This window comes from Notolepis coatsorum, assembly GCF_963971535.1.
Source record: "Notolepis coatsorum genome assembly, chromosome: 3".
In the NCBI taxonomy this organism is placed as follows: Eukaryota; Metazoa; Chordata; class Actinopteri; order Aulopiformes; family Paralepididae; genus Notolepis; species Notolepis coatsorum.
Window position 1 is genome coordinate 95,418,368 of NC_140167.1, and position 25,884 is coordinate 95,444,251.

Below are 25,884 nucleotides of genomic sequence, written 5' to 3' on the forward strand. Positions count from 1 at the left end.
CCAGTTGTTGCTGTGGTGTTATCTGCCCAAAATTCAAGCAAGCATGACAGTAACGACGTTGTGTGTGTCACGCCCCCCGCACCCGCACAGCCCGATTCCGAGACCACCTAATCCAACTGATCCCGTTCAGGCGGGGGTAAAACGAATCAGCGCCGTTTCGCATCCCAAAAGGGGTGAGTGAGAACACTCCCCCCCCGTTCCCGGAGCAGTGATTCGATCCCCAAACGTGAGTGAGAAAGGCCCCTCAAGAGTCACTCCGTGGCCAGGCCTGTAACCACGATGTGCCCAGGCCTGTAACCACGATGTGCCCAGGCCTGTAACCACGATGTGCCCAGGCCTGTAACCACGATGTGCCCAGGCCTGTAACCACGATGTGCCCAGGTCTGTAACCACGATGTGCCCAGGTCTGTAACCACGATGTGCCCTGTAACCACGATGTGCCCAGGCCTGTAACCACGATGTGCCCAGGCCTGTAACCACGATGTGCCCTGTGACCACGATGTGCCCAGGCCTGTAACCACGATGTGCCCTGTAACCACGATGTGCCCAGGTCTGTAACCACGATGTGCCCAGGTCTGTAACCACGATGTGCCCAGGCCTGTAACCACGATGTGCCCAGGCCTGTAACCACGATGTGCCCAGGCCTGTAACCACGATGTGCCCAGGCCTGTAACCACGATGTGCCCAGGCCTGTAACCACGATGTGCCCAGGCCTGTAACCACGATGTGCCCAGGCCTGTAACCACGATGTGCCCAGGTCTGTAACCACGATGTGCCCTGTGACCACGATGTGCCCAGGTCTGTAACCACGATCATTTTAAAAGGGCATTTAAAAGGATCCAATTTACTTTTAAATGCGTTTATTCTTTGTTTTTTTATCCAATTTCCGACAATTAGTTACACAAAATGCAATTTCTTGATTCAGAACAATTTGATCATGGATGAACAAAACGTTCAATGCGAATGGTTGATTCGAATTCCAAGGACTTTTTTTAAGCACCTTGTTAATAAATTGGCTGTTTTCAAGGAATTCAGGCCTTGACTTTCTTTGGTCAAAAATCAAGCACTTTAAGCACTTCAAGGCCCTTGTGCGAACCCTGTGTACCTGTACAGGAGAGAGAGAGAGAGAGAGAGAGAGAGAGAGAGGAGAGAGAGAGAGAGAGAGAGAGAGAGAGAGAGAGAGAGAGAGAGAGAGAGAGAGAGAGAGTGAGAGAGAGGGAGAGAGAGAGAGAGAGAGAGAGAGAGAGAGAGAGAGAGAGAGAGAGAGGAGAGAGAGAGAGAGAGAGACGGAGAGAGAGAGAGAGAGAGAGAGAGTGAGAGAGAGAGAGAGAGAGAGAGAGAGAGAGGGAGAGAGAGAGAGAGAGAGAGAGAGAGAGAGAGAGAGAGAGAGAGAGAGAGAGAGAGAGAGAGAGAGGGAGAGAGAGAGAGAGAGAGAGACGGAGAGAGAGAGGAGAGAGAGAGAGAGAGAGAGAGAGAGAGAGAGAGAGAGGGAGAGAGAGGGAGAGAGAGAGAGAGAGAGAGAGAGAGAGAGAGAGAGAGAGAGAGAGAGAGGAGAGAGAGGGAGAGAGAGAGAGAGAGGGAGAGAGAGAGAGAGAGAGAGAGAGAGAGACAGGTGAACCTGCAGTGAATCTCACTGTTGCTTTGCTCCGACACGTCTATGATTGAAAACGCTGGGCCTCGACACCGTGTTACACACCGGGACCCTGGAGTCCGGCGTGAGAAGGAGAACACACGGGAGGCCAGGAGGGCTGATAACAGCACATCCCTGACACCCACCAGGCCTGTTGGCTGGCAACCCTACCTGGCAAACAGGGAGGCCACCTGTACCCCAGGGAACCATAAGAAAACACACCAGGTCTAATATGAGCGTCCCGACGCAGCGCCGGGGGAGGGGGGGTATGGTTCACAACGTCCCAGGATGTGTGAAGCCACGCGACAACAGAGCGTCTGGGGGATGATGGGCCCGTTCTGCTCATTACCGCTGCAAACAGCTGACTCAGAGCTCACTCAGCGAGAGACACCCGACACCTAGCGACGCGGACCGGCCTCGGTAATAGCGCCGTGCTTTTATAGTTCTGTGAAACTAAAGACTTGCACGTGGGTCGAGTATATAATGGCATACGATTAAACATTGATGAGTGGTCCTTGGATGATCTGGGCTGCTCACGTGAGACGCTAAAAAGGAGATTCGCGGTTCGATTCCCGCTCCTCCCCGCCGGGCAGCGCGTCGAAGTGTCCTTGAGCAACACCCCCCCCCCGTGACGAGCAGGTCGGCACCTCGCATGGTCGCGTCCGCCGTCGGTGTGTGTGTGTGTGAGTGAGTGGGTCAAATGTGAGGAACAAAATTGTAAAGCGCTTTGGATAAAAGAGATATATAAATGCAGCCATTTACCATTTGACCATTGACCTACCTCAGGGCAGGTGTTCCAGCCCCTCATCAGTAGAGCAGAGATGGGTTTGGGGATGGAGTAGCCGATGGGAGGCCGGATGTGATGGTACGCCATGTCTGCAGCTGCGGCCGCTGGCGAAGGAGAGCGGGACGAGAGACTTTCAGAGATTCAGCTGCACAATGTTGAAAAGAAAACATCCCATCATGACCTGTGATGATGTGTTATTATATTCTGTGATCAATATCTATGTGCTGCAGGCGTTCCCAGCCTTTTCTGCCAAGTGACCCCAAATTGAAGTCATAACATTCCAATGACTCCCAAGTTCAAGTTGTGTTTTATTAGTGTTTTATGAGGTACATGTACATTATAGTGAAAAGCTTGGTTCTGTATGAGCCTCCTGAGATTGTGCTTCATACAGTAAAAAAAAGGGTAAAAGACCAAACACTATACGAGATATACAATTATACAAAACTAAAAATGTGCAAAATACAAAAAAATTATAAAACGAAATGCAAAAACGACATATGAATAGTATGTTCTCACATTGTACATTGAATTGGTCATCATAGCCTAGACACGCTTTATGGCTTTCATAGTGGCTTCTGTGTGCAGTCCAAAATCAATTTCATCATCGCAGTCCTTTTAGTTTGATGTGGAAATGATCTTGAGACTAGGGTTGTCAGTTTATCGCGTTAATTAGATTAATTAATTACACAGCAAAGTATCGTGTTATGAAAATTAACTCAACATTTATAAAAAATAAAATAAATATTTTTAATTTAAATTTATTTTTATTTTAATATTTTTTTATCTCATTCATTCCATAAGAACGTAGAATACACATTTACAATTTTTCTTTAAATGGTCCATTTGCATGTTCTTGGTATCTGATTCTAGGGACATCTATGGATCTCAGGGAATGTATTCCCAGTGTCATAAATACTGTCTGTTACTAGGCTTGAGTAAATTGTAATGAACCAAATGAGAATATCAATAAATTTATTTGTATCTTTGACTGTGAATAACACCATGCTAAAATTGACCAGACCTGACAAATCTAAGCAAATTAATGAATGATGAATGATGATTAAACAGAAGGTTTTGTAGATACAGTACTGAATTCTGCCATCCGGACACATGCAATTTGAAATATGATTATAGAATATAGAATATCAGACATAAAATGGTTATGCGATTAAAATGCGATTAATTAGATTAATTAATTACAAATCCTGTAATGAATTAGATAAAAAAAATAATAATCGCCTGACAGCACTACTTGAGATGGTTGAGACCCACTTTGACCACATCATCATCATCATCATCAAACCTTTATTTGAATAGGCAGGTTAATTAAGAACAAGTTCTTATTTTCAATAACGGCCTATTTGGGGGTAAAAAGACCCCTAAATTAAAATAAATAAAAATAAAACACAAAGGAACATTATTAAAAAGGCAGGACATACATACAGAGCAACAACTGAACTGAACAACAACAAATACAACAGAACAACAGTGGCAGCATGTTGTTAGCTCACGGAGAAACATCTACATGAGTGCTCTAGGGAGTTTGTTAAAGTTTCCTTAAACAATCTAATTGAAATAAACGTTTCCATATTTAAGGTTTTTTGTAGTGTGTTCCAGCTATCAGCTGCTGCGTACTGAAAGGAGGAACGGCCTTGTGAGGAGTTGGCATGGGGGGCGTTTACCAGGATATGTGTGGCTGACCGGGTGTGGTAATTCGGGAGTGGACGAGGGTGGACTAGGCGAGTAAGGTAATGGGGAGTACGGCCTAGAAGTGTTTTATATACAAAGGCCAGCCAGTGGATGTTGTGTCTAATCTCCAGGGAGGGCCAGTTTACTAGGGAGTATAGCTCGCAGTGGTGGGTCCTGTAGGGGGCATTGGTAGCGAAGCGAATGGCGGAGTGATATAGGATATCTAAGCGCTCTAGATCACCTTTACGGGCCAAGCGGTAGATTACATCGCTAAAATCAAATAGCGGCAGGACAGTCATCTGGACCAGGGTGAGTTTAGCAGATCTAGTGAAGGAGGAACGGTTCCTATACAGAAAGCTAAGCCTTGCTTTGACTTTGGCCTGCAGTTTAGTTAGGTGTTCAGAGAAGGAGAGTTTGGTGACGATCCACACTCCCAGGTGTTTATAAGAGGTGACGACCAGTTCAAGCCTGAGGCTGGGAGAGCCTGGTCCCCCGTGGACTCAGCTGCACCAGAGGAGGGCTGAGTTCCACATCTCCAATACTCGTGCCAGTCTGACATTCGATTTTCATGTCAGAGTCGAAAAATATATAATTATATAAAAAAGAAATTATAATACATTTATTAAAACCCGTTGATAGGCCAATGCAATGCTGTTATTATAGGCTACGGTGGTGAATGGTGTCATTTTTATTTATTGTCGGTCAGCTGAGCCAGCTAATCTGAAGGATTATCCGAAGTGCCTATTTATGTGCAATACCCTTTGATTTTGACATTTATAGCACTTTCAGCTTTTTCTGGCCACGCAGGACCGATAGAGGGAGAGAGGGAGAGAGGGAGAAGGGAGGAGAGGCAGGGAAGACAGGACTGGGAAACGAACCCGGGACGACCGCTTGGCGACTATGTGGTGACGTGCTACTGGAGCGCCCCGTACCCTTTGATTTTAATGATCCATTCTATTAAATAGAATAACTGAATTTAAGTGAAACTGAACATTTTTACTGAATTTAAATATTACATTTTTCGAATATTTGGTCTTAAGAACAGTAGACTATTCAAAAATTATTTCGGTCAAATAGCTGCTCAAATAGCATCTAGCGAGTATAGTACAGTACAGTATAGTACAGTACAGTATAGTACAGTAGTCCCTGGCAGCTGCTTTCACCTGCAGGAGGAACCCAATGGTCCCGGTGCTCCGACTGGTTTAACACCATCTGATGCAGGTCTGGTGCAACACACTCATACAGTATATTATTAGTGCTGTCGGGAGATTAAAATGTATCTAATTAATTACAGGATTTGTAATTAATTAATCTAATTAATCGCATTTTAATCGCATAACCATTTTAGGCCTGATATTCTATATTCTATAATCATATTTCAAATAGCATGTGTCCGGATGGCAGAATTCAGTACTGTATCTACAAAACCTTCTGTTTAATCATATTCCCTTTATTCATTTGCTTAGATTTTTCAGGTCTGTTCAATTTGAGCACGGTGTTATTCACAGTCAAAGATAAAACATTTTTTATTGATATTCTCATTTGGTTCATTACAATTTACTCAAGCCTAGTAACAGACACAGTATTTCTGACACTGGGAATACATTCCCTGAGATCCATAGATGTCCCTAGAATCAGATACCAAGAACATGCAAATGGCCATTTAAAAAAAAGTTTGTAAATGTTTATTCTACGTTCGTATGGAATGAATGAGATTAAAAAAAATAAAAAATCTTTTTATAATTAAAAAAATTATAATTTTATTTATATCTTTTTTTTTAATTAATTTTGAGTTAATTTTCATAACGCGATCATTTGCTGTGTAATTAATTAATCTAATTAACGCGATAAACTGACAGCCCTATATATTATACAACTATGATTTATCACTGAGGTGTTTGACGGACACCAGGGAACAGTACCAGGCTTCAGGTGAGCGAACGGCACCTCCCCCGTCAGCAGCTCCCAGAGGCAGAGGGCGTAGCTGAACATGTCCGCCTTCACCGTGTAGCGTGTGCACTGTGTGAAGACCTCTGGGGCCATCCAGCGCAGGTTCTACACACACACACACACACCCACACACACACACACACACACACACACACACACACACACACACCACACACACACACACCACACACACACACACAAACACACAGAGATAAAGTGAAGACCAATTAACAGCACAGAACGCTTGCAAGGACAATTGGTTTCCTCAGAACAAGTTGAGCCCAAGAGACACGAGACACTTAGCGGCTGACTGCAGGCCGAGCGCTCTGTTGATGAGTCAGCAGCACGTCGTCTAGAGACACCATCTGCATCAGCAGGGCCGCTTCTCCTCTCTGGGAGCTAACTGATGGCTGACAGGAGGAGAGAGGAGGAGAGAGAGAGAGAGAGAGAGAGAGAGAGAGAGAGAGAGAGAGAGAGAGAGAGAGAGAGAGAGAGAGAGAGAGAGAGAGAGGAGGACTAACCCCAGGCTGACATGAGGAGAGAGAGAGAGGACTAACCCCAGAGGAGAGAGGAGGAGAGAGAGAGAGAGAGAGAGAGAGAGAGAAAGAGAAAGAGAGAGAGAGAGAGAGAGAGAGAGAGAGAGAGAGAGAGAGAGAGAGAGAGAGAGAGAGAGAGAGAGAGAGAGAGAGAGAGAGAGACTAACCCCAGGCTGCTTGGTCATGTTGTCCTGGTCCACAGACTGTAGGAATCTGGACTCTGCCAGGGGAGAAAATACAGCAATTTACATGAACTCCACGTCCCCTGATATCAAAGAGAAACAATATCCTTATAACGTGCGTCTTTACCTCCGAAGTCCGCCACCACGGCATGTCCGTCCTCGTACAGCAGGATGTTGTGACTGGAAAACACATGTGCATCATTAGCATCTAGCATTTTTCTCCCATCCCCCAATTTAGTCGTTATGCCCATTTCCTTCCTGGTCGTTGTGCGCATTGCCCCACTGTCGATCTGGGGAGGGTGTAGAACTACCACATGCCTCCTCCGATACATGTGGAGTCAGCCAGAGGCTTCTTTTCACCCGACAGCGAGGGTTTCACTGGGAGAACGTAACGTGTGCGGAGGTTCACGCTATTTCCCCCAGATCCCCTCCCTGCTGAACAGGCGCCTCGACCGACCAGTAGGTTTGCAACGACCAGGACTCATACCCCACCGGCTTCCCACCTGCAAATACGGCCAATTATGTTCGTAGGGACGACCGACCGAGCCGGAGGTACCGCTGAAAGCTAGATTCGAATCCAGAGTCTCTGTGGTGGTAGGCGAGTGCTTAGACCTCTACGCTACCCAGCCGCACCAGCATCATGACTGTTATTTCAGATCAATATCACGTCAACGCGGGCGGCTGGGTGGCGCAGTGGAGATTGCGCTCGTCACCAATGCAAGAGACTCCGGTCTCGAATCCGGGTGTCAGCGTTGCCTCCGGCTTGGGCCGGCCGTCATACTGGCTCAATTGGCAGAGCCGGCGGGTGGAAGTCGATGGGTGGGGATTTGGACGTTGTGGACAGCGACTCCTACAGGTCGGTTGGGGGACGCCTGCACAGCAGAGACAGGAAGTATTGGGGGCAGCGTGAGCCTCCCACGCGTTACACCTCGCCACTGAGAGTCCGCGCTGTCTGGTGAAAAGATGTGACAGGCTGCCTCCTCGTGTACCGGAGGGGACACGTGATGCAAGGCTTCTATCCTCCCTACAACCGACCAGTGAGGGGCATAGTCGAGCAATGGAGAATTGGAAACTCGAAATTGGGATGGGAGAAAAATAGAAAAAATTAGGAGAAAAAGTGGATACACAATTTTTTTAAATCACGTCAACCCCTAAAAAAGCGTCCCGTCACTGGGAGGCCTACCTGTTGAGGTCCTGGTGGGTGATGGGCTGCGTGAGGTGCCTACTGTACCTGTTGAGGTCCCGGTGGGTGATGGGCTGGGTGAGGTGCCTACTGTACCTGTTGAGGTCCTGGTGGGTGATGGGCTGGGTGAGGTGCCTACCTGTTGAGGTCCCGGTGGGTGATGGGCTGGGTGAGGTGCCTACCTGTTGAGGTCCTGGTGGGTGATGGGCTGGGTGAGGTGCCTACCTGTTGAGGTCCCGGTGGGTGATGGGCTGGGTGAGGTGCCTACCTGTTGAGGTCCCGGTGGGTGATGGGCTGCTGCGTGAGGTGCCTACCTGTTGAGGTCCCGGTGGATGATGGGCTGCGTGAGGTGCCTACCTGTTGAGGTCCTGGTGGGTGATGGGCTGTGTGAGGTGCCTACCTGTTGAGGTCCTGGTGGATGATGGGCTGGGTGAGGTGCCTACCTGTTGAGGTCCTGGTGGATGATGGGCTGGGTGAGGTGCCTACCTGTTGAGGTCCTGGTGGATGATGGGCTGGGTGAGGTGCCTACCTGTTGAGGTCCTGGTGGATGATGGGCTGGGTGAGGTGCCTACCTGTTGAGGTCCCGGTGGGTGAGGGGCTGGGTGAGGTGCCTACCTGTTGAGGTCCTGGTGGATGATGGGCTGGGTGAGGTGCCTACCTGTTGAGGTCCCGGTGGGTGAGGGGCTGGGTGAGGTGTCTACCTGTTGAGGTCCCGGTGGATGATGGGCTGGGTGAGGTGCCTACCTGTTGAGGTCCCGGTGGATGATGGGCTGGGTGAGGTGTCTACCTGTTGAGGTCCTGGTGGATGATGGGCTGGGTGAGGTGTCTACCTGTTGAGGTCCCGGTGGATGATGGGCTGGGTGAGGTGTCTACCTGTTGAGGTCCTGGTGGGTGATGGGCTGCGTGAGGTGCCTACCTGTTGAGGTCCTGGTGGGTGATGGGCTGCGTGAGGTGCCTACCTGTTGAGGTCCTGGTGGGTGAGGGGCTGGGTGAGGTGCCTACCTGTTGAGGTCCCGGTGGATGATGGGCTGCGTGAGGTTGTGCAGATACTCCATGCCCTTGGCCACGTCGATGGCAATGACCAGCTTGGACTGCAGGTCGATGATCCTGCCCGTTGACACATCATTAAAGGAGCGGCCACTTAGTGCCACAGATCAATACGGGGCCCTGCATGCCAATCACCCGCAGCACTTCACACAGATCACCAGTCTATATAAGACGGCACCTGGGCGCAGAGTTATTGGACCACTCCATCTGGATCAATGACGAGCCGGCAAAGGGAGCAGTGGGCGCAGGGAACAGTGGGCGCAGGGAGCAGTGGGCGCAGGGGGCAGTGGGCGCAGGGGGCAGTGGGCGCAGGGGGCAGTGGGCGCAGGGGGGCACTAAGCAGGAGGACGATGAGACCTGAACCACGGCATCATGTTACGTGAACCTGTGCTGATGCACCTTCTGACACTTTCTGTAAATCATTGACTATTTTATTTTGTCTTATGTAATTTTATATCATCTTACTACTGCTACTTATTGTTATTGAACACACACAAACACACACCCTGCACCTTAACCCTTTCACTGCCACACGACAGCCGGTTAACCCTTTCCCACTGTGACAATACAGAAGGTTAGCCCTTTACTATCACACAACCGACGGCGATGCTCCGTCATTAGCATCATTAGCTCCGCTAATGCGGAGCTAATGATGCTAATGATGGAGCATCGCCGTCGGTCGTGTGATAGTAAAGGGCTAACCTTCTGTCGTGTGGCAGTGAAAGGGTTAACATGCACATACACTACTGTATAGGCGAGACACCTTCTGTAAATAATTGACTATTTTATTTGATCTTACCTCATTTTATATTTAATTTGATCTTACCACTACTACTTATTGTTACAATTTTTTGTCTTCATTGTTGTTTCTTAAGTGTGCACCGTGTTGAGTCTGAGCTCGAAACACAAACATGTCATTACCTGCGATGCCCCATCGTGTAGCGTTGTGTATTTGACAAATAAATCACTTGAACTTGAACTACACCTGACACAGAGTAACTATTCTCCACGCTCACACTATGAGCAGTTTGACATCCTGTGAAATCTTTCCAGTGGGATTCAGAAGCTGACTTGACGGGAGAACGACCTGCTTCCTGGGAGCCTTAAGAGGAAGAGCTATCTCACAGAATCACTTCTGCCTCTAGCCAGTGTTGTAGCGCTCGAGTCCAGGACTCGTGACTCGACTTGGACTTGAGCACTGATGACTTGGACTTGGACTCAAGCATCGACTGCATTCGGACTCTGAAGGTGCAGACGAGGACTCGGGCATGTTAATTGATAAATACAGTTATTTTTTTTTTTTGTAATAGGCCCTAATCATTTGGCATAAGATGTTGATGGCTAGTGCATTTGTTTGGCAATTGTGTGACAAAGTAAATGAACTCCCTTTGAAATGGTGACCGCTGGGCGGCTAAGTGGCGCAGTGGGCAAGGCGCTCGCCACTAACGCAGGAGATGCTGGGTTCGAGCCCAGCTCTCTGCGTTGCTTCCGGCTTGGCTGGTCGTTCATACTAACACAATTGGCAGTATTAGGGGGTGGGAAAGACGGTGGGTGGGGATCGGACGTTGTGGACAGCGACTCCTACAGGTCGGTTGGTGCGCCTGCGCAGCAGAATCAGGAAGTATAGGGGGCAGCGTGAGCCTCCCACGCGTTACTCTTCGCCACTGAGAGATCGCGCTGTGCAGGTGAAAAGATGCGACAGCTGCCTCCTCGTGTACCGGAGGGGACACGTGATGCAAGGCTTCGTCCACACTGCAGCCGACCAGTGGGAGGCATGGTCTAGCAACGTTCGAGACAGGGGAGGGTAGAATTGGACAATACGAAATTGGGATGGGAGAAAAATAGAAAATGGGGAGAAAAAGTAGATAAAAAAAAATAAAAATGGTGACCGCTGTGTCATTTATGTTTAATGTAGACCCTGTTTTATTTGTATGTCAGCTCTTTGACTGCCAGAGCGGAGTGGACTCGACCTCGATGACTTGGACTCGGACTCGGGTAATGGGGACTCGACTCGGACTCGACTCTGGCTCTTCTTTGGTAACTCGTAAACTAAATGTCGGACTACAGATTTAGTGACTCGACTACAACACTTCTGATGCTGACGTACAGCACTTGGGTAAAGAAAGAAAATGCAGAAACACTGATGTTGTTATAATCAAATGTTTGTTTCGTTGATTCCAGGTAACATCTCTTAAGGGACAACAGATGGAAACTAGCCTTGGCTATAATCTGGCTTGTTTACAAGCTTCTTTTGTAATACATTGTTGTAATACATTGGAGTGTTGTTCATTAACTTGCACTGTCCCTTTGCAAAAAACCTTCAAGTCAAATCCAAGCTTGCAACTGTCTGGTCATTTCTTGCTGAATGTAGGCTCAATGGGCCAAATGACTCCTATTCCAAGACACAGAGTTCAGGTTAAAGGTGCAGGTTTCCCACAGACGTTGCTAAATGAAATTCAAGGACTTTCAAGTACTTTTCTAAGCACTATTTTCCATTTTAAAAGGCATTTAAAAGGATACAATTCACTTTGAAATGCTGTCTTTCATTGAAAAGAAAATCTGATTCAATATTTATGCCTTAAAACCAATGTCTGACAATTAGTTACACTTTAAATTAAAGAAATATATTTCTTGATTCAGAACTATTTTATCACGGATGAACAAAACGTTCAATGTGAATGGTTGATTTGAATTTCAATGACTTTTTAAGCACCTTGTTAAAAAAAAATCTGTTTTCAAGGAATGCCAGGCCTTGACTTAATTTTTTCAGAAATCAAGCACTTTAAGCACTTCAAGGACCTTGTGCGAACCCTGAGGTTGTGCATCAAGAAGCCACCGCCTCACCTCTTCTGCTCGTGCAGCAGGGAGAACAGGGAGCCTCCGGAGACATACTGGGTGACGATGGCGAACTGGCTGGGATCATCCAGACAAGCGCCCACCAGCTGGATGACGCAGGGATGGTTGAGACGACAGAGGATGGACACCTCTCTGCAGAACATGTCCACGTCTGACTTGGAGCAGTAGGTGTTGGCTCGATACCTGGGGGCAGGAGGACAGTTGATGCTGCAGGATGTGACGGTTCATGTCTGGTGACTGAGGGGGGGGGGGGGGGGGGGTTTAAAAACATACGGTGTTGTTGTGGCTCTCGTTACCGTTTGATGGCTACAACCTTGTTCCGGCATTTGCCCCGGTAAACCTTTCCAAAGGAACCTGGACGGGAGTGAATTTAATGATCAAACATATTATCTTGTCAGGAAACATGTTGGTAATGAGAGAACAGTAAAAACACAACAGAGGAATGATTAGATTACAAATGTATTGTCATCACACAGCACAAGTACAGTACAACGAAAATAAGTTTGGCATCCAACCAGAGTGCAACAGTAATATACAACGTACAGGTGATTAAACTGGGTACAAAATATACAAATTAGTACTACTGAGTGCAGTGCTAATCAGATGTATGTACAGAGTTGTAGTATAATATGTGGTACAGTGGTACAGGTGTAAAGACAGTATGGTAGTAGTCATACTGGCCAGCAGCGTAACTAGTAAGAGTAGGATATGTACAGATATAGATATAGTATCTACTACAGATATGTAAAAGGACTATATGCAGGTGAATACGGACAGGTGTGGATAGGTATATATGTGGTGAGAATTAATATATATATATATATATATATATACAGCATCTGTACATGCTATAATACAGATCTAAGTGTTATTTGCAGATGTATAAGTAAGTATATAGAGGGGTTATATGCAGGTGTATAAGTAGGTAGATAGAGGGTTATATGGAGGTGTATAAGTAAGTATATAGAGGGGTTATATGCAGGTGTATAAGTAAGTATATAGAGGGGTTATATGCAGGTGCATAAGTAGGTATATATAGGGTTATTTGCAGGTGTATAAGTAAGTATATAGAGGTTATATGCAGGTGTATAAGTAAGTATATAGAGGGTTATATGCAGGTGTATAAGTAAGTATATAGATGGGTTATATGCAGGTGCATAAGTAGGTATATAGAGGGTTATTTGCAGGTGTATAAGTAAGTATATAGAGGGTTATATGCAGGTGTATAAGTAGGTATATAGAGGGTTATATGCAGGTGTATAAGTAAGTATATAGAGGGGTTATATGCAGGTGTATAGGTAAGTATATAGAGGGTTATATGCAGGTGTATAAGTAAGTATATAGAGGGTTATATGCAGGTGTATAAGTAAGTATATAGAGGGTTATATGCAGGTGTATAAGTAAGTATATAGAGGGTTATATGCAGGTGTATAAGTAAGTATATAGAGGGTTATATGCAGGTGTATAAGTAAGTATATAGAGGGTTATATGCAGGTGTATAAGTAAGTATATAGAGGGTTATATGCAGGTGTATAAGTAAGTATATAGAGGGTTATATGCAGGTGTATAAGTAGGTATATAGAGGGTTATATGCAGGTGTATAAGTAAGTATATAGAGGGTTATATGCAGGTGTATAAGTAGGTATATAGAGGTTATATACAGGTGTATAAGTAGGTATATAGAGGGTTATATGCAGGTGTATAAGTAAGTATATAGAGGGTTATATGCAGGTGTATAAGTAGGTATATAGAGGGTTATATGCAGGTGTATAAGTAAGTATATAGAGGGTTATATGCAGGTGTATAAGTAGGTATATAGAGGGTTATATGCAGGTGTATAAGTAAGTATATAGAGGGGTTATATGCAGGTGCATAAGTAGGTATATAGAGAGTTATTTGCAGGTGTATAAGTAAGTATATAGAGGTTATATGCAGGTGTATAAGTAAGTATATAGAGGTTATATGCAGGTGTATAAGTAAGTATATAGAGGGTTATATGCAGGTGTATAAGTAAGTATATAGAGGGGTTATATGCAGGTGTATAGGTAAGTATATAGAGGGTTATATGCAGGTGTATAAGTAAGTATATAGAGGGTTATTTGCAGGTGTATAAGTAAGTATATAGAGGGTTATATGCAGGTGTATAAGTAAGTATATAGAGGGTTATTTGCAGGTGTATAAGTAAGTATATAGAGGGTTATATGCAGGTGTATAAGTAAGTATATAGAGGGTTATTTGCAGGTGTATAAGTAAGTATATAGAGGGTTATATGCAGGTGTATAAGTAAGTATATAGAGGGTTATTTGCAGGTGTATAAGTAAGTATATAGAGGGTTATATGCAGGTGTATAAGTAAGTATATAGAGGGTTATTTGCAGGTGTATAGGTAAGTATATAGAGGGTTATATGCAGGTGTATAAGTAAGTATATAGAGGGTTATTTGCAGGTGTATAAGTAAGTATATAGAGGTTATATGCAGGTGTATAAGTAAGTATATAGAGGTTATATGCAGGTGTATAAGTAAGTATATAGAGGGTTATATGCAGGTGTATAAGTAGGTATATAGAGAGTTATATGCAGGTGTATAAGTAGGTATATAGAGGGTTATATACAGGTGTATAAGAAAGTATATAGAGGGTTATATGCAGGTGTATAAGTAGGTATATAGAGGTTATATGCAGGTGTATAAGTAAGTATATAGAGGGTTATATGCAGGTGTATAAGTAAGTATATAGAGGGTTATATGCAGGTGTATAAGTAGGTATATAGAGGTTATATGCAGGTGTATAAGTAGGTATATAGAGAGTTATATGCAGGTGTATAAGTAGGTATATAGAGGGTTATATGCAGGTGTATAAGTAGGTATATAGAGAGTTATATGCAGGTGTATAAGTAGGTATATAGAGGGTTATATGCAGGTGTATAAGTAAGTATATAGAGGGTTATATGCAGGTGTATAAGTAAGTATATAGAGGGTTATATGCAGGTGTATAAGTAGGTATATAGAGGTTATATGCAGGTGTATAAGTAAGTATATAGAGAGTTATATGCAGGTGTATAAGTAAGTATATAGAGGGGTTATTTGCAGGTGTATAAGTAAGTATTTACAGAGTTATATGCAGGTGTATAGGTAAGTATTTACAGAGTTATTTGCAGATGTATAAGTAAGTATATAGAGGGGTTATTTGCAGGTGTATAAGTAAGTATATAGAGGTTATATGCAGGTGTATAAGTAAGTATATAGAGGGTTATATGCAGGTGTATAAGTAAGTATATAGAGGGTTATATGCAGGTGTATAAGTAGGTATATAGAGGTTATATGCAGGTGTATAAGTAGGTATATAGAGAGTTATATGCAGGTGTATAAGTAGGTATATAGAGGGTTATATGCAGGTGTATAAGTAGGTATATAGAGAGTTATATGCAGGTGTATAAGTAGGTATATAGAGGGTTATATGCAGGTGTATAAGTAGGTATATAGAGAGTTATATGCAGGTGTATAAGTAAGTATATAGAGGGTTATATGCAGGTGTATAAGTAAGTATATAGAGGTTATATGCAGGTGTATAAGTAAGTATATAGAGGGTTATATGCAGATGTATAAGTAAGTATATAGAGGGTTATATGCAGGTGTATAGGTAAGTATATAGAGGTTATATGCAGGTGTATAAGTAAGTATATAGGGTTATTTGCAGGTGTATAAGTAAGTATTTACAGAGTTATATGCAGGTGTATAGGTAAGTATTTACAGAGTTATTTGCAGATGTATAAGTAAGTATATAGAGGGGTTATATGCAGGTGTATAGGTAAGTATTTACAGAGTTATATGCAGGTGTATAAGTAGGTATATAGAGGTTATATGCAGGTGTATAGGTAAGTATATAGAGGGTTATATGCAGGTGTATAAGTAAGTATATAGAGGGTTATATGCAGGTGTATAAGTAGGTATATAGAGGGTTATATGCAGGTGTATAAGTAGGTATATAGAGGGTTATATGCAGGTGTATAGGTAAGTATATAGAGGGTTATATGCAGGTGTATAAGTAAGTATATAGAGGGTTATTTGCAGGTGTATAAGTAAGTATATAGAGGGTTATATGCAGGTGTATAAGTAAGTATATAGAGGGTTATTTGCAGGTGTATAAGTAAGTATATAGAGGTTATATGCAGGTGTATAGGTAGGTATTTACAGAGTTATTTGCAGATGTATAAGTAAGTATATAGAGGGTTATATGCAGGTGTATAAGTAAGTATATAGAGGTTATATGCAGGTGTATAGGTAAGTATATAGAGGGGTTATATGCAGATGTATAAGTAAGTATATAGAGGGGTTATATGCAGGTGTATAGGTAAGTATATAGAGGGGTTATATGCAGATGTATAAGTAGGTATATAGAGGGTTATATGCAGGTGTATAAGTAAGTATATAGAGGGTTATTTGCAGGTGTATAAGTAAGTATATAGAGGGTTATATGCAGGTGTATAAGTAAGTATATAGAGGGTTATTTGCAGGTGTATAAGTAGGTATATAGAGGGTTATATGCAGGTGTATAAGTAGGTATATAGAGTTATTTGCAGGTGTATAAGTAGGTATATAGAGTTATTTGCAGGTGTATAAGTAGGTATATAGAGTTATATACAGGTGTATAAGTAGGTATATAGAGGGTTATATGCAGGTGTATAAGTAAGTATATAGAGGGTTATATGCAGGTGTATAAGTAAGTATATAAAGGTTTTATACAGGTGTATAAGTAGGTATATAGAGTTATATGCAGGTGTATAAGTAGGTATATAGAGAGTATATGCAGGTGTATAAGTAAGTATATAGAGGTTATATGCAGGTGTATAGGTAGGTATTTACAGAGTTATTTGCAGATGTATAAGTAAGTATATAGAGGGATTATATGCAGGTGTATAAGTAAGTATATAGAGGTTATATGCAGGTGTATAGGTAAGTATATAGAGGGGTTATATGCAGGTATATAAGTAAGTATATAGAGGTTATATGCAGGTGTATAGGTAAGTATATAGAGGGGTTATATGCAGGTATATAAGTAAGTATATAGAGGTTATATGCAGGTGTATAAGTAAGTATATAGAGGGGTTATTTGCAGGTGTATAAGTAAGTATATAGAGGTTATATGCAGGTGTATAAGTAGGTATATAGAGGGTTATATGCAGGTGTATAGGTAAGTATATAGAGGTTATATGCAGGTGTATAAGTATGTATATAGAGAGTTATATGCAGGTGTATAAGTAAGTATATAGAGGTTATATGCAGGTGTATAGGTAAGTATATAGAGGTTATATGCAGGTATATAAGTAAGTATATAGAGGTTATATGCAGGTGTATAAGTAAGTATATAGAGGGGTTATTTGCAGGTGTATAGGTAAGTATATAGAGGGGTTATTTGCAGGTGTATAGGTAGGTATATAGAGGTTATATGCAGGTGTATAAGTAGGTATATAGAGGTTATATGCAGGTGTATAAGTAGGTATATAGAGAGTTATATGCAGGTGTATAAGTAAGTATATAGAGGGTTATATGCAGGTGTATAAGTAGGTATATAGAGGTTATATGCAGGTGTATAAGTAGGTATATAGAGGGTTATATGCAGGTGTATAAATAGGTATATAGAGGGTTATATGCAGGTGTATAGGTAAGTATATAGAGGGGTTATTTGCAGGTGTATAGGTAGGTATATAGAGGTTATATGCAGGTGTATAAGTAGGTATATAGAGGGTTATATACAGGTGTATAGGTAAGTATATAGAGGGTTATATGCAGGTGTATAAGTAGGTATATAGAAAGTTATATGCAGGTGTATAAGTAGGTATATAGAGGGTTATATACAGGTGTATAAGTAGGTATATAGAGGGTTATATGCAGGTGTATAAGTAGGTATATAGAGGGTTATATGCAGGTGTATAGGTAGGTATATAGAGGTTATATGCAGGTGTATAAGTAGGTATATAGAGAGTTATATGCAGGTGTATAAGTAGGTATATAGAGGGTTATATGCAGGTGTATAAGTAGGTATATAGAGGTTATATGCAGGTGTATAGGTAGGTATATAGAGGGTTATATGCAGGTGTATAAGTAGGTATATAGAGGTTATATGCAGGTGTATAAGTAGGTATATAGAGAGTTATATGCAGGTGTATAAGTAGGTATATAGAGGGTTATATGCAGGTGTATAGGTAGGTATATAGAGGTTATATGCAGGTGTATAAGTAGGTATATAGAGAGTTATATGCAGGTGTAAGTATATAGAGGGTTATATGCAGGTGTATAGGTAGGTATATAGAGGGTTATATGCAGGTGTATAAGTAGGTATATAGAGGTTATATGCAGGTGTATAAGTAGGTATATAAGTAGGTATATAGAGGGTTATATGCAGGTGTATAAGTAAGTATATAGAGGTTATATGCAGGTGTATAAGTAAGTATATAGAGGTTATATGCAGGTGTATAGGTAGGTATATAGAGGGTTATATGCAGGTGTATAAGTAGGTATATAGAGGTTATATGCAGGTGTATAAGTAGGTATATAGAGGGTTATATGCAGGTGTATAAGTAGGTATATAGAGGGTTATATGCAGGTGTATAAGTAAGTATATAGAGGTTATATGCAGGTGTATAAGTAGGTATATAGAGGGTTATATGCAGGTGTATAAGTAGGTATATAGAGGGTTATATGCAGGTGTATAAGTAAGTATATAGAGGTTATATGCAGGTGTATAAGTAGGTATATAGAGGGTTATATGCAGGTGTATAAGTAAGTATATAGAGGTTATATGCAGGTGTATAAGTAAGTATATAGAGGGTTATATGCAGGTGTATAAGTAAGTATATAGAGGTTATATGCAGGTGTATAAGTAAGTATATAGAGGTTATATGCAGGTGTATAAGTAGGTATATAGAGGGTTATATGCAGGTGTATAAGTAGATATATAGAGGTTATATGCAGGTGTATAAGTAGGTATATAGAGAGTTATATGCAGGTGTATAAGTAGGTATATAGAGGGTTATATGCAGGTGTATAAGTAGGTATATAGAGGGTTATATGCAGGTGTATAAGTAGGTATATAGAGGGGTTATATGCAGATGTATAAGTAAGTATATAGAGGGTTATATGCAGGTGTATAAGTAAGTATATAGAGGGGTTATATGCAGGTGTATAGGTAAGTATATAGAGGGTTATATGCAGGTGTATAGGTAAGTATATAGAGGGGTTATATGCAGGTGTATAAGTAAGTATATAGAGGTTATATGCAGGTGTATAAGTAAGTATATAGAGGGGTTATATGCAGGTGTATAGGTAAGTATATAGAGGGTTATATGCAGGTGTATAGGTAAGTATATAGAGGGGTTATATGCAGGTATATAAGTAAGTATATAGAGGTTATATGCAGGTGTATTCAGACACATTAATAATAATAATAACTGACCAGAGCCGATGATCTCATTGAACTCCAGCTCAGACAGCTGCAGCTGGAAGTGGGAGGGCAGGTTGGCCCTGAGCAGCAGCACGTCTGCTTTCTCTGACAAGAAAACGTGGGATTTTAGATACGTTCATCAAATCAACAGGATCCGTCATGTAGGGACACTGAGATCTAACGAACACAGCAATAATTTGTAGCCGACTGTTAGCGAGCAGGTCCCATGGTTCAGCAGCAGCAGAGAGTGTGTACGGTCAGCTGACAGGGGTGTGAGGAGCAGGGCATGAAGCCACGCCACTACCTTTGGTCATGCTCTTGATCTTGCCCAGGGGCGACGGGACCGACACGTAGGACCCATCTGAAAGACAGCCACGAGAAGCAGACTGATTACTGAAAGGACTGAGACGCTTATTAGTCCAAATAGTGATTTCTAGTGGGGGGCGGGGGGGACTCACCCCCTCCTGGCTGAGAGTACTCATTGCATGGGGAGTCATCGGGGCGTTTGTAGTGTTTCAGCAAGGTGACGATGGCATCATGGCCTGAGATGAAACACACAGGGCCAGAAGAGTCACAAGGCTTTTTTGAGCAGGAGAAAAACCTTTCATGGTATAGGTCCATCCAGGAAACCCCTTCCCAGTTAGGTCCATCCAGGAAACCCCTTCCCAGTTAGGTCCATCCAAGAAAACCCTTCCCAGTTAGGTCCATCCAGGAAAACCCCTTCCCAGATAGGTCCATCCAGGAAAGACCTTCCCAGATAGGTCCATCCAGAAAAGACCTTCCCAGATAGGTCCATCCAGGAAAGACCTTCCCAGATAGGTCCATCCAGGAAAGACCTTCCCAGATAGGTCCATCCAGGAAAGACCTTCCCAGATAGGTCCATCCAGGAAAGACCTTCCCAGATAGGTCCATCCAGGAAAGACCTTCCCAGTTAGGTCCATCCAGGAAAACCCTTCCCAGATAGGTCCATCCAGGAAAGACCTTCCCAGATAGGTCCATCCAGGAAAGACCTTCCCAGATAGGTCCATCCAGGAAAGACCTTCCCAGATAGGTCCATCCAGGAAAGACCTTCCCAGATAGGTCCATCCAGGAAAGACCTTCCCAGATAGGTCCATCCAGGAAAGACCTTCCCAGTTAGGTCCATCCAGGAAAACCCTTCCCAGTTAGGTCCATCCAGGAAAACCCTTCCCAGATAGGTCCATCCAGGAAAGACCTTCCCAGATAGGTCCATCCAGGAAAGACCTTCCCAGATAGGTCCATCCAGGAAAGACCTTCCCAGATAGGTCCATCCAGGAAAACCCTTCCCAGATAGGTCCATCCAGGAAAGACCTTCCCAGATAGGTCCATCCACCTGTACGTCATGTGAACTGACCTTTCTCGTAGGCCCACATCAGGCAGGTCTGCTCATCCTTCTCCCCACTGGACCTGCTGGGGTCACAGGCCACCAGGTTCATGTCGGCCCCGTTGTCCAGCAGGAACTGTACCAGGCGGATGTGGCCGTGGAAACAGGCACTGTGCAGACCTACGCAGAGTCGCGAGGGTCAAAGGTCACGGACGGACGGAGCAGGTTGACCAAAAATATCTCACCTGGTCCAATATTGACCTATTTTTAGGAGTTAATGGCTGACCTATGTGGCCCGGAAAGGGTGGACAGAACAGAAAGGGTGTGTCCATTTACATTTAGTCGTTTAGCGGAGACGCTTTTATCCAAAGCAAACTTACAAGTTCTGTGCAACAGGTCAGCAGGAAGGGTACACCTCTCTCAGCTGAGTGACAATGTTCATCAAACAGTGTTGAAACTTGGGCGCTGCAGTGTTGAGTGCATAGTATTAGAGGGTAGAGGCATATCAGTATAGTAGGTAGTAGGGATGTCCAATATTATCGGCCTACCGATATTATCGGCCGATATTGGCGTTAAAATGTGATATCGGAAATGATCGGTATCGGTTTTTTATTTAAATTTTTTTATTTAACCTTTATTTACCCAGGCAAGCAAGTAAGAACACATTCTGATTTGTTTTATTGTCAAAAGTATGCATAATGTTGTGTTAATTTCATGACAAGAGATATGTAATGTTAATTACCTGAAATTATTCCGTTTTTTGGGGGGGGGGGGGGGGACCCTGCATATATCGGTATCGGTTGATATCGGTATCGGAAATTAAGAGTTGGACAATATCGGTATAGGTAAAAAAGCCCAATATGGAGCATCCCTAGTAGGTAGTAATATAGGCAAGGGAGATGACTTATTGGAAGAGTGCATGATAGTAGAACACAGCGAGGGTACCGGTGTGTCCATCCCGACCCTGGTGGTTGATACTGGTGGCATTCTGGCTCAACAGGAACTTGACCAGCTCCAGGTTTTTACCATAGGTGCAGGCACTGTGACACAGACACAGACATGACCTCAGAGCCAGTAAGACAGTGAGAGAGAGAGAGAGAGAGAGAGAGAGAGAGAGAGAGAGAGAGAGAGAGAGAGAGAGAGAGAGAGAGAGAGAGAGAGAGAGAGAGAGAGAAAGAGAGAGAGAGAGAGAGAGAGAGAGAGAGAGAGAGAGAGAGATCCCTGAGTAATGCAAGACACCCTACCTGTGAAACGCAGTCTCGCTGAATATGTTCTCCTTCGACAGGCTGTCTGCGCCAGAGAGCTCCACGATCTCCTTCACCGCCTCAAACTTTCCATTATAACAGGCTCTGAGGAAACACAACCGTTTGGTATATCGTGTCAGTTGACTTCGTATCGTCTAATAATAATAATAATAATTCATAATTAATCATTAACAATTAATCATTAATAATTAACCATAATAATTCATTAATAATAATAATAATAATAATAATTCATTACATTTAGTCAAGTCAAGTCAAGTCAATTTTATTTATATAGCACATTTCCAGGCAGCGGCAGCTGGCACAATAATGTGATGCAAGATATAAGATTAAAAACATAATAAAGCAATGAAAGTAATCAAAACAAAATAATATGATGCAAAATATAAGATTAAAAACATAGTAAAGCAATGAAAGTAATAAAAACAGGTAGGACACAGTAAAACAAATAGGATAGAAGGGCCAGGGGTCTAGTGGTGGTTAAGTAGGGGGGAAGGCCAAGGAGAACAGGTAGGTTTTTAAAAGTGATTTAAAAGCCTGCATGGTCTGGGCGGTCCGTACGCTGAGGGGGAGGCTGTTCCACAGTCTAGGCGCTGCGGTGGAGAAAGCTCTGTCTCCCCTATTTATATAGCGCTTTTCTAGACACTCAAAGCGCTCCCCACAATGTAGGGTGGAAATTGCCTCCTTCACCACCACTGGTAGCACCCAACCTTGGGCTATGCAGGCTCAATGGCTGCCATACACTGGCACCAGGCACACATCCCACTACACACAATGGCTGAACGGCTCAGGAGACAGGGATTGAAATCAGCCAATTAAGGGGGGAGGGATGACTTATGTGGCCTTGATGTCAGAGACCTGATTGGGAATTTGGCCCAGGAATGTCGGGGAACCCCCTACTCTTTGCGATAGGCGCCCTGGGTTCACACTACAGGGGTTAACCATCTGTAGTGTGGCAGTGAAATGGTGTACCTTTCTGTGCTTATTCATCCACAATCTATAGCTCAACATGAAAATATTCGCAATTAATCATAAAAAAAAATCGCAACATTTTATTTCAACCAAAAATGTTTAAACAATAATGTTAGTGATAGAAGGGAACTCATTTTGTGCAAAAATGGAAGGCTTTTCTATTTCCATGCGGCAGAATTGTTACAATAGCAGATAATCCATTTCCCCAATGATAAATCCCTATACGGGTGGAACAACCAGTGACGTCAGACTACACCTCCCTCTAGTGGCGGCTAGTGGAACAACCAGTGACGTCAGACTACACCTCCCTGTAGAGGAGGTGAAACACTCACAGGTGCAGCGGCGTGTCCCCGTAGATGTTGACGGAGTGCGGCTGCACGCCGAGGCCGCCCTGCAGCAGGAAGCGCACCACCTCGTGGTGACCGAAGCGGGCGCAGAAGTGGAGAGGCACGTGGTCCTCGTTGTCCTGGCTGTTCACTGCAGAGAGAGAGAGAGAGAGAGAGAGAGAGAGAGAGAGAGAGAGAGAGAGAGAGAGAGAGAGAGAGGCAGCTACCACCAGTATATTATTCTACCGTATGAGTTCCTCTGTGAAATGTTCCGAAGAGCCAACTCAACTACAAAAATGTATAGTAGTCAATCCAAAATAAACATCACCTGACGGCACACGAGCTCTACCGTGGTTTAACCCTTTCACTACCGCACTACCAAAAACGGTTAACCGACCGTTGGGTTGTGTGATAGTAAAGGGTTAACCTTCTTTCGTGTGGCAGTGAAATGGTTAACGATTCATTTAAAACAAATCTCAAACCGACAGATTTGGAACTGTGGGGGAATCTTTTTGGTTCCCCCAAACAATAGCTTAGTTCACCTAGTAGCTGAGAGGCCAAGGGCTACAGCCCCCACCTCTCTCTCTCTACATAAGATCAGTGTCTCCTAGCTGGCCAGGGGAGAGCACTCCTCTTCCTCAGTGTCTCCTAGCTGGCCAGGGGAGAGCACTCCTCTTCCTCAGTGTCTCCTAGCTGGCCAGAGGAGAGCACTCCTCTTCCTCAGTGTCTCCTAGCTGGCCAGGGGAGAGCACTCCTCTTTCTCAGTGTCTCCTAGCTGGCCAGAGGAGAGCACTCCTCTTCCTCAGTGTCTCCTAGCTGGCCAGAGGAGAGCACTCCTCTTCCTCAGTGTCTCCTAGCTGGCCAGGGGAGAGCACTCCTCTTCCTCAGTGTCTCCTAGCTGGCCAGGGGAGAGCACTCCTCTTCCTCAGTGTCTCCTAGCTGGCCACAGGAGAGCACTCCTCTTCCTCAGTGTCTCCTAGCTGGCCAGGGGAGAGCACTCCTCTTCCTCAGTGTATCCTAGCTGGCCAGAGGAGAGCACTCCTCTTCCTCAGTGTCTCCTAGCTGGCCAGAGGAGAGCACTCCTCTTCCTCAGTGTCTCCTAGCTGGCCAGGGGAGAGCACTCCTCTTTCTCAGTGTCTCCTAGCTGGCCAGAGGAGAGCACTCCTCTTCTTCAGTGTCTCCTAGCTGGCCAGGGGAGAGCACTCCTCTTCCTCAGTGTCTCCTAGCTGGCCAGGGGAGAGCACTCCTCTTCCTCAGTGTCTCCTAGCTGGCCAGAGGAGAGCACTCCTCTTCCTCAGTGTCTCCTAGCTGGCCAGAGGAGAGCACTCCTCTTCCTCAGTGTCTCCTAGCTGGCCAGGGGAGAGCACTCCTCTTCCTCAGTGTCTCCTAGCTGGCCAGGGGAGAGCACTCCTCTTCCTCAGTGTCTCCTAGCTGGCCAGAGGAGAGCACTCCTCTTCCTCAGTGTCTCCTAGCTGGCCAGGGGAGAGCACTCCTCTTCCTCAGTGTCTCCTAGCTGGCCAGAGGAGAGCACTCCTCTTCCTCAGTGTCTCCTAGCTGGCCAGGGGAGAGCACTCCTCTTCCTCAGTGTCTCCTAGCTGGCCAGAGGAGAGCACTCCTCTTCCTCAGTGTCTCCTAGCTGGCCACAGGAGAGCACTCCTCTTCCTCAGTGTCTCCTAGCTGGCCAGGGGAGAGCACTCCTCTTCCTCAGTGTCTCCTAGCTGGCCAGGGGAGAGCACTCCTCTTCCTCAGTGTCTCCTAGCTGGCCAGGGGAGAGCACTCCTCTTCCTCAGTGTCTCCTAGCTGGCCAGAGGAGAGCACTCCTCTTCCTCAGTGTCTCCTAGCTGGCCAGGGGAGAGCACTCCTCTTCCTCAGTGTCTCCTAGCTGGCCAGGGGAGAGCACTCCTCTTCCTCAGTGTCTCCTAGCTGGCCAGAGGAGAGCACTCCTCTTCCTCAGTGTCTCCTAGCTGGCCAGGGGAGAGCACTCCTCTTCCTCAGTGTCTCCTAGCTGGCCAGGGGAGAGCACTCCTCTCAGCCAAAGCTCATTTAACCCACATGTAATTTGTACAGATTGTTTTTACTATTAAACCTATTTTGATCAGAAGATCCGTCTACGATATAATCGATGAGTCTGGTTTCCACCACAGAACCACCGCTCATCACCAGAAACCATGACATTTCCTCATTATGGTTCTTGATCTTAAGTGTTCCATTATCACGACGCCCATGATTTGAATTCATGGGTTTATTGAAGGACGAACATGTTCTCTTCAGTTCTCTCACCTTCAGTCTTGCTCCCCTCCCCCGTCAGCAGCTTGACAATCCCGAGGAAGCCCTTAGCAGCAGCCAGGTGCAGCGGCCTGTCACCCACCTCTCCGCTCACGTTCACATCCCCGCCAAACTTCAGGAGCAGCTTTGCCACCTGGGGGATGAAGTTATGCGCATTTATATTGAAAAAATCTAAAAAAGAGATTTAAAAAAAAAAAAAAAAAATCAATTGAAAGTGAATGTTCAAAACATTATCCGTTATCATCATCAGTTCATCAAATGTACGGTATGCGACAGTGAGATCAGTGGACCTGTGCGAGCAAGACACTAAACACTGCCAAGTTTGATTCTGAATAGGGCCACGCATGCGCTCACTGTATTGTAAGGTATTTGGTTAAACATGGCCAACAAATGAC

The 25,884-nt window shown here is 44.3% G+C and overlaps 1 protein-coding gene across 1 annotated transcript in view; it reads right to left on the minus strand.

Moving 5' to 3' along the window:
• Window positions 1–25,884, minus strand: part of tnni3k (TNNI3 interacting kinase) — a gene marked incomplete at its 5' end in the record, with an annotated part of 51,775 nt that overhangs the window by 20,553 nt on the left and 5,338 nt on the right. Inside the window, 15 exons of the mRNA XM_084309991.1 lie at window positions 2,412–2,521; window positions 6,029–6,161; window positions 6,760–6,812; window positions 6,902–6,954; window positions 8,960–9,064; window positions 11,849–12,043; window positions 12,157–12,214; window positions 19,311–19,403; window positions 19,603–19,659; window positions 19,757–19,840; window positions 20,671–20,820; window positions 21,586–21,680; window positions 21,885–21,989; window positions 23,210–23,354; window positions 25,484–25,622. Of these exons, the coding sequence (XP_084166117.1) occupies window positions 2,412–2,521; window positions 6,029–6,161; window positions 6,760–6,812; window positions 6,902–6,954; window positions 8,960–9,064; window positions 11,849–12,043; window positions 12,157–12,214; window positions 19,311–19,403; window positions 19,603–19,659; window positions 19,757–19,840; window positions 20,671–20,820; window positions 21,586–21,680; window positions 21,885–21,989; window positions 23,210–23,354; window positions 25,484–25,622 (1,575 nt within the window). The remainder of the gene's footprint in view (window positions 1–2,411; window positions 2,522–6,028; window positions 6,162–6,759; window positions 6,813–6,901; window positions 6,955–8,959; window positions 9,065–11,848; window positions 12,044–12,156; window positions 12,215–19,310; window positions 19,404–19,602; window positions 19,660–19,756; window positions 19,841–20,670; window positions 20,821–21,585; window positions 21,681–21,884; window positions 21,990–23,209; window positions 23,355–25,483; window positions 25,623–25,884) is intronic.